General features: G+C 37.2%; 1 protein-coding gene across 5 annotated transcripts in view; it reads left to right on the plus strand.

The window, feature by feature from the left end:
- The window catches only part of MAPK8 (mitogen-activated protein kinase 8), a 53,244-nt gene that overhangs the window by 25,904 nt on the left and 13,326 nt on the right, over positions 1-14,014 (plus strand). For all 5 annotated transcript variants that reach the window (XM_075025981.1, XM_075025982.1, XM_075025979.1 and 2 more), the window contains exons 2-6: positions 571-737; positions 3,404-3,533; positions 4,828-4,886; positions 5,015-5,153; positions 10,030-10,195. In XM_075025981.1, the coding sequence (XP_074882082.1) occupies positions 616-737; positions 3,404-3,533; positions 4,828-4,886; positions 5,015-5,153; positions 10,030-10,195 (616 nt within the window). In that variant the 5' untranslated portion in view covers positions 571-615. The remainder of the gene's footprint in view (positions 1-570; positions 738-3,403; positions 3,534-4,827; positions 4,887-5,014; positions 5,154-10,029; positions 10,196-14,014) is intronic.

The following is a 14,014-nucleotide window of genomic DNA, read 5'->3' on the forward strand; positions in this document are numbered from 1 at the left end:
ATGCGAGATCTCTGACAAGGCCAGTTTTCCTTTTCTTGCCTAGATTGACTGTATATTTCCATATCAGTGACAGGTATTCCTAGCTGTTGTGACTAAGAGTACTTTGATTGCAATGTCTGGAAGACTTGTTGATGTTTTGTCACTCTTGTATTTACAGAGTCGTGCAACAGCTTAGGTTGGAAGGGACCTCTGGAGAATGTCTGGTCCAAACCCTGCTCCCTTGCTGCATGTGTGTGTGTGAAGGGATGGCAGCACTCTTAGAGCTCTCTGGATGACATATAGCTTCCTGTCTTTTGATCTTCTCTCATTGCTGTTTTAAGATTTTTCCTACCATCCATTCATTTTTGTTTTTCCATTATTTTTGCCATTCTAGAATCCTATCTTAGGAACATTCCTAAAAATAAAACATTTCAGACACATGCCATCTCGTTCCTGTAGACATTAAATATAGCATACATTTGCATATGGGTCTTACTTGGGAAGTGTCTTCTGCGTATCAAAGAATTTTGCCTTTTGTCAAATTACATACAGTTGTAAAATCTTAGTTTTTCAAATTTTATTCCTTTACAGGCCAGAAGTAAAATTTGGATGAAGCGATCTAACTAAGCTGCCGTCATGAGTAGAAGCAAGCGTGACAACAATTTCTACAGTGTTGAAATTGGAGACTCTACTTTCACTGTATTGAAACGGTATCAAAACTTAAAACCAATAGGATCAGGAGCACAAGGGATAGTATGGTAAGGTTTCTTTAAAATTTAAATGTACTTTTACGTTTCTTTAATAGAATTTTTTGAGTCCTTTAACTGGTTTACGTTATTGAGTAGGAGTGTGGAGAACTACCCGTTACGTGCAAAACAGCAATAGTAATTGTTGGCTGTTTTTCCTCAGCAAGGGCTGTCGCTGTTGCTTTTTGACCTGTGTCCTTTCCTGCTTCCGAACTGATGCCCTTCTGTGCAAATTCATCCAGCTGTGCTGAGTCCCATAAATTAATGGAGGGAAAAAAACCTGGATAAAGAAACTAATCCTAATCCTAAACCACACTGTTTACAGTGAAACAAAAGCCAGAAATACTCTATATAATATTTGCTGCTTATAAATGCTTTTACTTCTTGAAATGGTTTGTTGGGGGCCTGTTATACTTAGTTTCATAATCTTAGTAGTCCTTGACACCGGTTAGTGAGCATTTGTGATGCTGACTGTCATTGTAATGTAAATACCTGATGCAGTTTAGGAAAATGACTTGAAAATATTTCTTTGAATAAGAGCTCTGCTGTGTGGACTGAAGATTGAACGATTTAAGATTGGTGGCAACTAGCAGCTTGTAGGCACTGTTTCCTGTGCAGTGATGCTGTCCCAAAGATAAATAAGCTTCCTGCGAGTTTTTTGAATGTTCAAGAGAAGGATGTAGATAGCACAGGAATTTGCAGGTTTTCCAATTTATTGTAACTCTTAAGATGCTAACCAGGGGCATAAAAATACAAAAGAAACATCAAGGAAGAGAAAGGTAGGGAAAAGCATAATCTTCTCAAGTACTTTTCCCTGTAACCTCTTTACTACCTTGCTCTTGTCTTGATCAGTGTTTAGAGAATGTGTGGTATGGGTCTGGTTTTGTTTCGTATTTGTGTTTTAGCTGGGTTAGTAATAAAAAAGTGTGCTTAGTGCAAATGAAATCTTGAAGGCCAGTACTCTAGAAAGAGTTGTTTTTGAAACGGTAACTTCTGGAATTAAGATTATTTGGTCTGTAAGTCGCAGCAGCAGAAAAACTGATCTGAATTTTGTTTGCATGCGTGTTAATATAATGAGGACAGACAGTTGTTTGACTAGAGTTTGTTTACTTGCTACACAAATGCCTGCAAAATCTTTAGATGTTGTTATTGTCCTTCTTATTTCCAGTCATATGTTACAGCCCGTTTTCCAAATTTACTGCCCCTTCTAGAGCTGAAATCCAAAAACTGACCATGTAATTACTCTAGTGTCATTCTGTAATTGCTGCTAGTGGTAGTTGAAACCTTTTTAGTTAAACTACTCTGATTACCCTGAGGAGGACTGGAGTGCTCATGTGGTTAAATCTTGCCCATGTCTGAGGAGGTGGGGCGTAATTCCTGTGATTTGGGTTGGGGTTTGGGGGTTTGTTGTTGTTGTTGTTGTTGTTGTTTTGGTTTTGTTTTGTTTTTTAAAAACCTGATCCAGCTTGATTTGGAGGAATATGAAGTAGATGGCCTAAAGGCTCAACTGTATCTATTACTGAAACAGACTCTAAGGCTACCATTATGTACTGGGGATGCTGAAGTTTAAATACTGGTACAGGAGTCCCATGTTGGCAGTCTTGCTTGACCACCTCTTTGCTGCTCTTTCATAAGATATTGCTTACCTTGGGAGTAGGTGGGGGAAATTCCAGATAGTTGAAAATATAAACCAAGGAAAGTTACCAGTATATGTTGTTCCCATTTTTTCTTTCTTCGATAGTGACTAGAGGTTTTAATGATGTAAAAAAAAATTAATCGTTCAAGCCCATATACTATGTAGACAACATGCTTTTTAAAGTAGCTAGTTGGATTTAGTAGGTGCTGACCATTTACTGGCAGGTGTTCTTCATTAGGTTTGCGTACCATTCTTGATAAGAGACAAGAAAACAGTATTTTCCATGCTGAGGCTTTTTCTTAGTAACTGATAAATGTTTCCTGAGTCTGCATGGTAGTCAGCTATTGTATTACCTCTTACAGGAAACAAAATCTGTGCCTTTCTGTCATGGAAATGTGATATGGGAGTTGTCCCCAGTAATGGTCTTCATCAGTTAAACAGCCTGTGTCACTGAACCATATGACAATCTTGGCATTAGCGTGCAACAAAATGTTATTCTTTCTTTTCACCAAGTAAAAGCCAGTGACATCAAGATGTTAAAGCTTTTTTTTTTTTTTTTCATTTTATCTTGACATTGGTGCTCTCATTGTCATGAGGATATTAAGCAACTGCATACGTGAAGGCATGGGACCTTTATATAACCTACTTTTGCTCTCCTCTCCCTACCTTTCAGTGTGAAGATTTTACATAAAATTGATGTGCTTTTTATGTTTGAAGTGTTTTGGATCTTTTTAGGCAGTCTGTTCTTGAGTGCCGATAAATGGCAAGAAGTCAGTATCTTTAGTGAGACACTTTAGGAAGCAGAGATCCTGCATTATTTTGTGGAGATTGTCATGTGTTAATACTTTGAAGCTGGGAAACATTTTAAATTTTGAATCGCTCAGCATACAAGAGCATTTTGCTGTTACACTCCCTAAAGCTGAATAATACTGGAAATTTGGTTTATCTGCAAACATAATACAAGGTATTTGGAAAAGGTGGCAACGGCCACAGATTAAAGGACCTTGACACTGAGATGTAATAATGTTGTTTTTAATTACAGTGCCGCTTATGATGCCATCCTTGAACGAAATGTTGCAATCAAGAAGTTAAGCCGACCGTTTCAGAACCAAACCCATGCTAAAAGAGCCTACAGAGAGCTTGTTCTTATGAAGTGCGTTAATCACAAAAATGTGAGTGCAGTGTCCTGCTTTAAATGTTAAAGAAATAACTAGAAGATTATTCTTTGTAAAAGTCTTAAAGGTGACTTCAGAGGATGGCATCCTTTGTAGATTATAAAGATTTTCATTGCATGGTTGTATCTCTGTGATAAGTACAGAAGGATCTTTCAGAAGAGCTATAATTGGCTAGTTTTAATACCTGCCCAATCTTTAAATGCCCCTTTCAAACTCAGGAAGGGAGTTGGTGTTACATTGCTATGTTTTACAAGCAGCTGGCAAATAAGAATGCCATGAGTGGTAAGTGCATCCTTGTTTCTGTTGCTACTGCTAGACAAATAGGAGAAAAAAGGCTGGTTTGTTGTTGTTTGGTTTTTTTTTTTTTTTTCCTTCCCCTGGTGCATGGATGAGTTAGGAATCTTGTGTTGTGACAACAGGAACTGTCTGATGCTTAAGAAGCTGTGAAGTAGACCAGACCACAGAAATGGGGAGAGAATAAGTGATAAATTTATCAGCATTGAACTACAGAAGACTGGTATTGGCCATTTTCTTCCTTCAGAGACAGCTGTGTGCAGTCTTCCTCACTTTCCCTCTTAATCCCCCTTCAGCAAGATAAAATTCCCCGTGGCTGCTAGGGAAGAAGGGAACCATAGAAGACTTACTCTGTCTTTTAGCTACTTGGGAAAATTTTGTATTTTTCCTAAGACAGAGATGGTTTATCTGTGGAGTCTCTGAAGGATGTTTTACCTAATAGCATAATTTCTATGACGATAAACTATTGCAAGCATGCCTGACTCTTGGTGAGTAGTAGCTTGACCTATTTCTGCACATCTCATCTATTCTTAGCAACTGGGAAATGTCCTAAAGCAGCTCCAAGAATCTGTTTTTCTCTTTGGGCGGAATTGTTGCTTTGCCTCTATCAATGGCAAAGTAGTATCTCTTAGGTAGTCTTTGTCAGTTTTTAATTTTATTTTTCCTCATATGCAATAAAAGTCTTACCAGCTCTCTTCAAACTGAAAGTAGGAGGCAGCAGAAGACTGATTAACTGCCTTAGGTTTTAACTTTGAATATTATCTTGTTAATGCACACAGTGTCTTTAGATTATGTGATTTGTGGAGGAAAAATACTCCTCCTAATATCATTAGCATCTGTTACGGCATGTTAGGCCTGGTTGAGCCACTGAGCATCTTGAGCTTCAATGTGTACCAGGAGGTTTGCATCAGAATACTGGGCATTGGTTTTGAAATGTTGACTTTGCAACTTTGCTATTGCTGTGGTGCAATTATACTTCCTCTCCCCCTTCCTACAGATAATCGGCCTACTGAATGTGTTCACACCACAAAAATCCCTGGAAGAATTTCAAGATGTGTAAGTCTGATTTGAACTAAAGCTGAAAATTAATTTCAAAAATACTCACGCAGAAAGATGAACAAGGGAAAGAATACAATAAAATGGCAGTATTATCTGATTATTATTCTTTTTTTTTTCCTCATAAGCTACATAGTGATGGAGCTCATGGATGCAAATCTCTGCCAAGTGATTCAGATGGAGCTAGACCATGAACGAATGTCCTATCTTCTTTATCAAATGCTGTGTGGTATCAAACATCTTCATTCAGCTGGAATTATACATAGGGTAAGTGAACTTCACTGTGTATATTTTGCATTGCACCTGGTTTTACCTTGAGTATTTAAAAGACACAAAAAAAATCAGAAATAGGAGCACAAAGTGTGATTCATAGCCCGTCCCACAGGTAGAGAAAGCTGAAAGGAAATCACCACACTTACCTTTTCCCACTGTAATTCTGGAATGAATTTTTTGAATATTTGAATGATTTCATAATAATCTGCACAGAGCAAATAAAGATTTCTGCAGTGAGCTACATTACCTCCTCTAATTCTATTAATATTCTACTTTAGTAGTCATGACAGGAAAGAATAGTGCCTCTGCCTTTATTGTTTTGGTAACCAAACCTGAAATCCCATCTTTTGAAAGAACTGCCCGTTTTATTTCTGCTCTTTTACTAGCAGAGTAATGAATAAATACCTGAAGCCTCCAGATAAACAGATGATGATAAAGACCTGTAAGTGGAACTTTCATACACCTGTGTGTCACAAAGCATTCACTCAGACTGCCCACAGGCAAAACTGACTACTGCTTTTTAAATGGCACGTGTGTTGCAGCCTAGTCAAGAAATTCAGAATTTAAGGTTGCCTGTTCAAGTTGAACATATCATATATATTTGTATGTAGCGTAAAGATTGCTTGAGATTATCTAGTTGTAACTTTTCAGATATAATCTCTGCTATTTTGGGAAATTGTAAGCTTGTACAGTGCTACATTTTTCACTGTAATTTTTTTTAGAGAGTTTTAAAAGTTTTCATTTGTTTTCATGTTTGTTTCAAAGTTCTCATGTGTGATACTTTTAGTCATTTCTACATAGTCTTCTTCATGGATGATGTACCCAGCAAAACAAATCACGAATTGCAATTCTGAGTGCTACGGCAGGAATTGCTATGTTAGGATGCTTGTCCAGTTCAGTAATCCACCTCATTGTGACTGGGGTGTTGAATGGTCTGCAAGCTGGATCTGGCAATATGACACTCCTGTTCAGTATGCTGGTTTTTTTTCCCTCAAGGGAACTGGGACAATTGTTTGACTAGAGAATAGGTTTGAATGGCCAAACACTGCTTCTTTTTGCCCAGCTAGTTCTAGTACTCATCAGCTGCGTCATTCCAGTGAGGAGCTCAGGGAGGGAAGGTGAAGGCTTCCTTCTTGCATGCAGTTTGCCCTGAACTGCTGTGTTTGAAAGAGGTGGGTCAGGGAAGATAGGCAGAAGCATGGCCTGCAACCAGACATTGCACCCTGTACTTCCTGGTCTGTATGTGGGCACTGAGACAGGTTGATGGGCTTCTTGCGTTATTCTGGGAATGCTAGGCAAAACTAGGTTACTTACCACAGTTGTGGTATTACATTGCATATGACTGATATTATGCAGCCATTTGTGTCCTAATGCATGCACCTGCGGGATTGAAATAATGGTTTTGTACACAGCTTCACATTTTCCAGTCTCTTCAGTACTTAGGTATGCAAGTTTAATGCTGTGGGTTTTCCTAGGACTTTTTTATTTTTGGAAAACTGTATATTGTATGGATGTACTAGAGTAGGTAATGTAGAAGCATCTCATTCTGTGGATGTCAGCACAGGCAGAAGGGAGCTTCTAAAACTTCACTTGCTTCAAGGGTGGTTCGTACTCCTATAAAGCAGGCATCAAACCATCGAGCCTGTAGAAGTGATGGATAAATGTAAACATTCGTACATTTATAGAAAAAAAGTAACTACTTGAGTGGTTGTTGGGCAGGAGTAAAGACAGCTTTGAGGATAGAATTCCCGCCTCTGTAAATATGGTGAAGTCTTTGAAATGCTTCATATTGTGCAGTAATATGAAGTACAGGGATAACCTATTCCAAAGAAAGACTATAAATACAATTGCTATGTAAATAGTAACATATGTATGCATGAATGCTTTTGAAGGACATGGGCAGATGCATTTCACTTGCATGTCTTCATGGTAGATTTCCAGCTGACAGCTTCTCAGACATTGTTAGAAGATTAAGTGTGTTCAGGCAAAACATTTGCATTACCTACCTACTGCATGCGTTACGCCTTTATACTTCAAGGTGTAAAGTATCAAAATCCTGTTTCTCTGTGGAACAAGTTAAACAAAATCTCAGAAGACAAGGACGGCATGCTTGAAAAGGGACATATTTCATATAGACCATGTGGCTGCAATAGTAACTGCTGATACCACTCTTCTGGGCTTTCAGCACCACTGTCCTTAATGTCTAAAGCTAATTATTTTGTTGAAATTAATTACTCCTTAAATATAGTCTGCATGACTGTGGCTGCCTGTGAAGCATTCACACTATGAATCTAGTGTACTTCTTTAGTGTCCTCTAGAGCTTTAAGCTTTTTTTGGTGTTGGTAGTTTCACATGGTTTTTAACCGAGTTCTTCAGCTTCTAACACAGCTGCGATAATGTCAGCATCTCAATAACTTTTTTCAAAGCTTGCTGAATGACTGAAATTACAATGTGCCTGTAGCACTGGATACTAGCTGCCATAGAAATAAGTGGGTTTTTCGTAGCAAACTAGAGGCACAGAACAAGGCAGAGATCAAACACAAAGAGTTTCAGACAATTTCACCTGGAAGCTGTAGAGTACATACTTAGCTGCCACATCAGTGAATAAAGATTTGATCCTGGTAAAGAACTGACTATAGCTTTACACCAGCTCTAACAGATGTTGGCAAATGAACATTACTGTGCTCAAAGCATTATGCAGAAATGGAGTTTCCAGCAAGCGTAGAAGTACACATACATTTATATTTCACAATCACACATTCATTTATATTTTGCAGTCTGAGGAGGATGAATGATCAGTGTTGCAGAGTTGTGCCTCACTGACTTGCTAAAGGACACAAAGTGTCTCATTAGTCTTGCATGGTGGTCATGAAACATTGTATTCTGCCTGATTTTGAGCACTTAACAAAGTTGCCTAATTATGGAAGCCTGTCACACAAATCTTTCTTTAGAAAGGGAAAAGCCCATAGAAGCCATGAATTATCCTACAGAGATGCCCTTCTCTCCCTGTCTAGTTAATGGGGAGACAGCCATGAATAATCTCTGATTTTTAGGCACTGACACTTTACATTTTTTAAGGCTAGGTGAGATATCTTCTGCTATAGCTTCTGAATACATAGAGCCTAACTAACTTGATCACTCTTATAGGAGCTCTTGATTTCTTTAATGTTCATGTTTGTTTAATACATAACAGGTATTGGTTCTGCTTGAATTTCGATGCAGTGTAAGTCAACTCTTGCCTCCATCATTTTGAAGGACAGTTCTGTATTCCAAATCACAACACGTTCCTAGGCTTCATGACAACTACATGACGTTCAGAAATTAAGGATGGACAGTACTTTGTAAGCTTTTGCTTTTTGTCCTTGTAGTGATTTTTCTCTTGCAAAGGGAGGATCTCTTAACATTTTCAGTGTTAATCCTGCAGCTATGTGGAGGATGAGTATAGCTAATACTATGAGCATGCACCTGGGATTCTGCAATGAACATCCTCCAAATAATAGAATTGAGCAAAAATAAAGCTGATAATGAACAGGATTGTAGCAGAATCTGAAACGTGCATGTTAAATAGCTGGAATGCCTTATAATACTTGAATTCATTCGTGGCATTTGAGAATCTTCTGAGCCAAAGTTGTCTGCATAGTCTTTGTGCGTGTGATTTGGAAGTGCATGTGTGAATATGTAGGTATGAAGACTTTTAATTACCCATTAAAATTCTATTGTTCTGGAACTGGTTTTTGTGGTTTCCTCTCTGTCTTTAAGGCAGCTTAGCTTTCTGAAGAGTTTGCTGAAAGTTATACAAGTACTAATGAAAACTGCATGTATCTTGCAGATAGCCTCTCTTAAGTCTTTATGAAACAGTGAAAGATAGGGCTACTTATCAAATGCTTGCAGCTCCAGTGCTGGAGTCTTCTGCCACATATCAGGTTTTTCTCTCATCTTAGTAGATTGTAGGCAGAAAGGATCCAAGCCTTATCTATGTCAGCCTGTGTGCTATGAATCATTTTATGATGGCAAAGTTATACTGAAGTTACTCTGTTTGTAATATTTGCTCTGTGACATTCAGATGTGTGTAAGATCCTCCTGAGATAATGACCAAGTATGCCTGTGTAGTGTCCGTATAGATGTTGTTAAGCCAGTACTGCCAATGTGGTTTTAGGGTTCGAGTGAAGAGAATACAGTTGCCATATCTCTAAGATGATCTGAAGCTGTATCAGAGCATTTTCCACTCCAATTTAATGATTATGTTAATCTCTGGCAGTTTTTCAGTGGTGCCCTCTTGGGTTTGGTCGCCAAAATCCGTATAAAACCAAATCCTAAATGGGAAACTAAATCTGTGTGAGCATGGGGATTTCTTTCCTTCCTGTTCAGGGAAACATCTGCATTGGTTCAAAAGAGGTAATGCACCCTCAACTAGCAAAGAAACCTTTTACTTTTTACATTCATGTTATAATTTTAATAATTCTTGTATCAAGGTGATTATTGCATCAAATTATTTCAGCAATTGTCATGTTACTTGTGTTCTGCATCATAGTAATAACCATTGTTCCAGCGAGCAGTTTCTAGATCTTTTCTCAGAGCTAACATTTCTTACTAACCTCAATTTATTTCAGATATTGCTATCATATCTTGTAACACTGGTTGTGTTTTCCTTCTTTAATTGCTATATAAATCTATGAGCACAATAAGGGAATTAATTCTGTAGTCTGCTGAATGCACATGAATTAATGCAAGGGGAAAAGAAACTGCAGTTATAGCCATAACTTAGTTGTATATGTGGGGTTTAATGTTAGCAGTATTCTCTTTTAAAAATGTGAACCACAGAGTACTTTGTGCTTGTCTTAGCAGTCATATATGATGTTTCTCTTTAAAGGATTTAAAGCCCAGTAATATAGTAGTAAAGTCAGACTGCACTTTGAAGATTCTTGACTTTGGACTGGCCAGAACTGCAGGAACTAGTTTTATGATGACGCCTTATGTAGTGACTCGTTACTACAGAGCACCAGAGGTCATCCTAGGGATGGGATACAAAGAAAACGGTCAGCAAATATAGTCTTTCTTTGGCATAGCTTTATTTTTTTGTTTGGCACACCACATTTTACATGTTAATGTTTTTTTTTTTCAAGCTGTAAAAATTTTATAAATTAGCCTTGTGACCAAAATCTAGATTCTGGATACGCCAATTTGTTTATTCAACTCAACCCATTAGAAATGTTTGCATTTAATAGGAGAAGAAATTGAGGGCCTTGTTTGTTTAAAAATTTAAATAACTTGCTTGGTAGATTAAGTTTCATTCCAGAAGAACTGGAAATATATTTTCTTAATATGTGGTATGTACCTTGATATACCTTCACCTGACTTTATTCCTGATGAGGATGTAAATTGTAATTCATCAGTAAATGTGTGTCCTAAATTTAATATTTAAATAACTATTCAATATAGCCTTTCGGGTTGTGGGGAACTTAAAGGCTGCTGAGGAACAAACAAGCTAGAACTACCTACCATGGCATTACTTTTTATTAAAACCAGCCTACTTTAAACCTGTCACACTAAGTTCTTAATTAATGTTGCTGAAGAAAAATTCAGCAATATACTTGAGACAAGAATGCAGAGAGTACTGTTGGGAAGCATCACAGACTCTTTGAGGTTCATGACGAATTCTAAGAAAATTTGTTTACTTTGTCCCTCTGCTTGCATACGTTTCCCTCCTTTTTATATTTGCTCTGTGGCCATTCCCTCAGTATCTTCTACAAGAAGGTAAGGAAAGGATACAGCATTTGTAGGAAACACAATGAAGTACATTGCGTCTTCTGAATGAAACTGCTAGTATCCTTTAGGAAAGCACAGTAACATGTCATTCCTGAGATTCTGTTGTAGAGGCCCCAATTCTGCTGCCATTTCATTGATCCACTGTCGCAGTGGTCAGTTCAGCTCACTTGGTGTTTCCACTTCAGGCAGGCACAATGCACAGAGGTCAGCGTTTGCTGAAGATATTTTAAACCCTCTATTGATTAGTCCTCCAGTAAGGCCCATGAGATGCTGTGATTCTTGAGGCTTTGGTAGCTGTCTCCAGGTGATGTGAGGCATGGCTTCTCAGGTTACTGACACAACTGGGGCTTGCTATGCTTTTCAGGGTTCTTAATATAGTCTGCAAACTTGCCTGGCAACTGCATACCATTACAGCAAGTGACTTCAGGTTGCGTGAAGGTAGGAACTCAAGAGAGTTGATTTTGTTGTTGTTTATAAAACCCGGGAAGAATAGCTTCTATCGGTGTTGACAATGAAAGAAGCCAGCTCAAAGGAATGAGAATAGATCTTTTTTGCAAGGCTGTTTTTTTTATTTCTGTTTGGATCAGTACTGTACATGAGAGGATGTACGTTCCTTCAAAAGGCCTCCATGGTTGGCTATTTTTCCCATAATGTAGAAGTCAGAGATTGAGTGGAGCAAGGTTAAAGTTATTTTTTTTAATTGCTAAAGTTTTGTAGAAAGCATATATTTAAGTTTGTCATTCTCTTTTTTCCCCAAGACTTTACAATGGCCAGTTAAGAGACACTAGATAAAGGAACCTAAAGCTGTAGTCTTAGTTGTGCAGCTGCTTCACAGAAGGAATTGATACAATGGAAATCACAAGTTTTCTGACTTTGCTTGCCTAGTTTATATTTTTCTCTTAAATACTAAGTAATTTTGAATTGCAGAAGTGCGAAACATTCTTTCCACGAAAATGTTGCTTAGGTTATTACTGGAGTTAAATAGATTGTGTTCTAGAGCACCCTGTCATGCTAGTGACAATCCAGTTCCTTAAGCAAGCATGAATTGTGTTGTGAGGCAGAATATTAATTAAAATTTATTTTCATATGAAAAACTATCACGTCTTCCCAAAGTCAAATATATAGTCGTTGAGTTGAGAATGACACTTTTGGAGAATGTAAAAGTAAATCTGTGGGCTAAGTCGGAAGACAATTTGCATTTCCATATGTACTGTTGTCATTAAAAAGCTATTTACGTAAACTGTTACTCTTCTCAATCACTGCCTGATGAGTTCCTCATTGTGCAGCTCTCCTGACAGGGAGGTGGGTATCAAGGATGTGCTTGCAGTAAGAACCATGGGCTGTCTAGGATCCTCACCTGTTAGCACTGATGCCTATTTTAGACTTTTAAACACATAGTTAAATTAAAAGTTACCTTACTTAGTTTTGAGTTAAATATTGAAAATTGGCAGCTAACTCATGGTTAACATCAACATTTATTTTAATTGAACAGAGTCATCTGGCAGCTTTATGTCATTTCAGTGCCCTGCTGAACTTAATGTGGGAGGATTGCAATATATGTTTTGATGACTGAGATATGTACTGCAGAGTAGTATTCTTTTGGTACTGTACTACGCACATATGAAATCTTTAATTGTTTCAAACTAGCAAAGATCCCGGATAAACTGATTATAGAGTTAACTATTACATAGGTTTTAATATGGAAGGAGATGAAGCACATTTGGGTATACTACATTAAGAAACCAGGTGTTGCAAACTCAGAACTGAAGGACACCAAAACTGTTTGTGCACACATAGCTTAACATATTGAGATTTATGTGCAGTTAGGTGCATGATTATCAGGAAGGAAGCACTGAAAAGCAAGGAAAGCCCCAGACCATCTGAAAAAACTACTTTTAACTTTCCTAGTATGTACAGTGGGTTTGAACTTCATTTTCAATTGGTATTTTTTCTCTTAGAATTATAGAAAATAGTAAGTTCACTCCAAACGGGGTTTTTGAGAATAAAATACATTCTGTATGACAAGCAGTAGATTTTTAAAGTTTTCTTCAAATCTGTATGAGATTTTACTCAGTCTTCTATAGAAGTATTCACAGGACCAGTCCTCAGTGTACAAGTTAGTCTAGCTTCATAAAAAAGTTAGAGACCTGTAAAATACAGGTTTTGTTTGATTAATGAAAGCAGCAAACCAAAACACCCCCAAATGTCACAAGTTTGGTTTTGTAGGGTGACCAGGAGAATGGTTTCCAATGTTTTTCTTCGCCTCTGATGTAATTTGTCATCTGAGGCATGAAGGTAAGTCATTGACTTGTGTTATTTCTATTCCCAGACTTCTCCATGCAATTATAGGTGTCATTTTTATCATGTTGGACACAAACTAATTACAACAGATTGGGTTATATTTTAGTTTGCGATGGCAGCAGATTGTTTTGCAGGTGAAAAAGTCAGCATTCAGAATTTTATTTTAAATGTCAAATGCAAAACTTGGCTTCAAATCTTTGGGTCTTTAAGCCAAAGAATATATACTTTTCTTAAGTATTTAAAAAGAGTTTTTAAAGAAAAAACACCACTAATCATAAAATGTTGACAATAATTTTTTAAATGAACCAGGCCCTTAATTTTGACCTATTAATATGTACAACTATGATCTCCTATCATATGATTTAGATACTATTTTAGAGGAACTTGTAGATAAGAGGGAAGGAATGTTTTCAGTAAGCAGCAATATTGTTTGCTTGACATTGTTGAGCTCCTTCAGAACCTTTACATATGATTTTTAGTATACAGTTGTTCTCATTTAAATCCACTATCTTATCTGCTTAATTGAAATTCCAGTGTCATGTTTGACATAAAAGTATTCATAATAATACAGTTTCATTATTATGAGTTCAAGAAAACTTTTGCATACAGAGTAACAGTATCTCTGTAAGCAACCATTAAAGAAATTGGCATACCTGTAAAAAAAGTAAACTTGTGCATCTTTGAGTACGTCTTCTGAGCAATTTATTTTAAGGCTATGTAAAAAATGTGTATTTCATACCAAAACAATTTGCTTTTGAGTTTTTCTTTTGTGTGAGATGTTATTTCAG

The sequence above is a fragment of the Buteo buteo genome, chromosome 4 (genome assembly GCF_964188355.1).
Source record: "Buteo buteo chromosome 4, bButBut1.hap1.1, whole genome shotgun sequence".
In the NCBI taxonomy this organism is placed as follows: domain Eukaryota; kingdom Metazoa; phylum Chordata; class Aves; order Accipitriformes; family Accipitridae; genus Buteo; species Buteo buteo.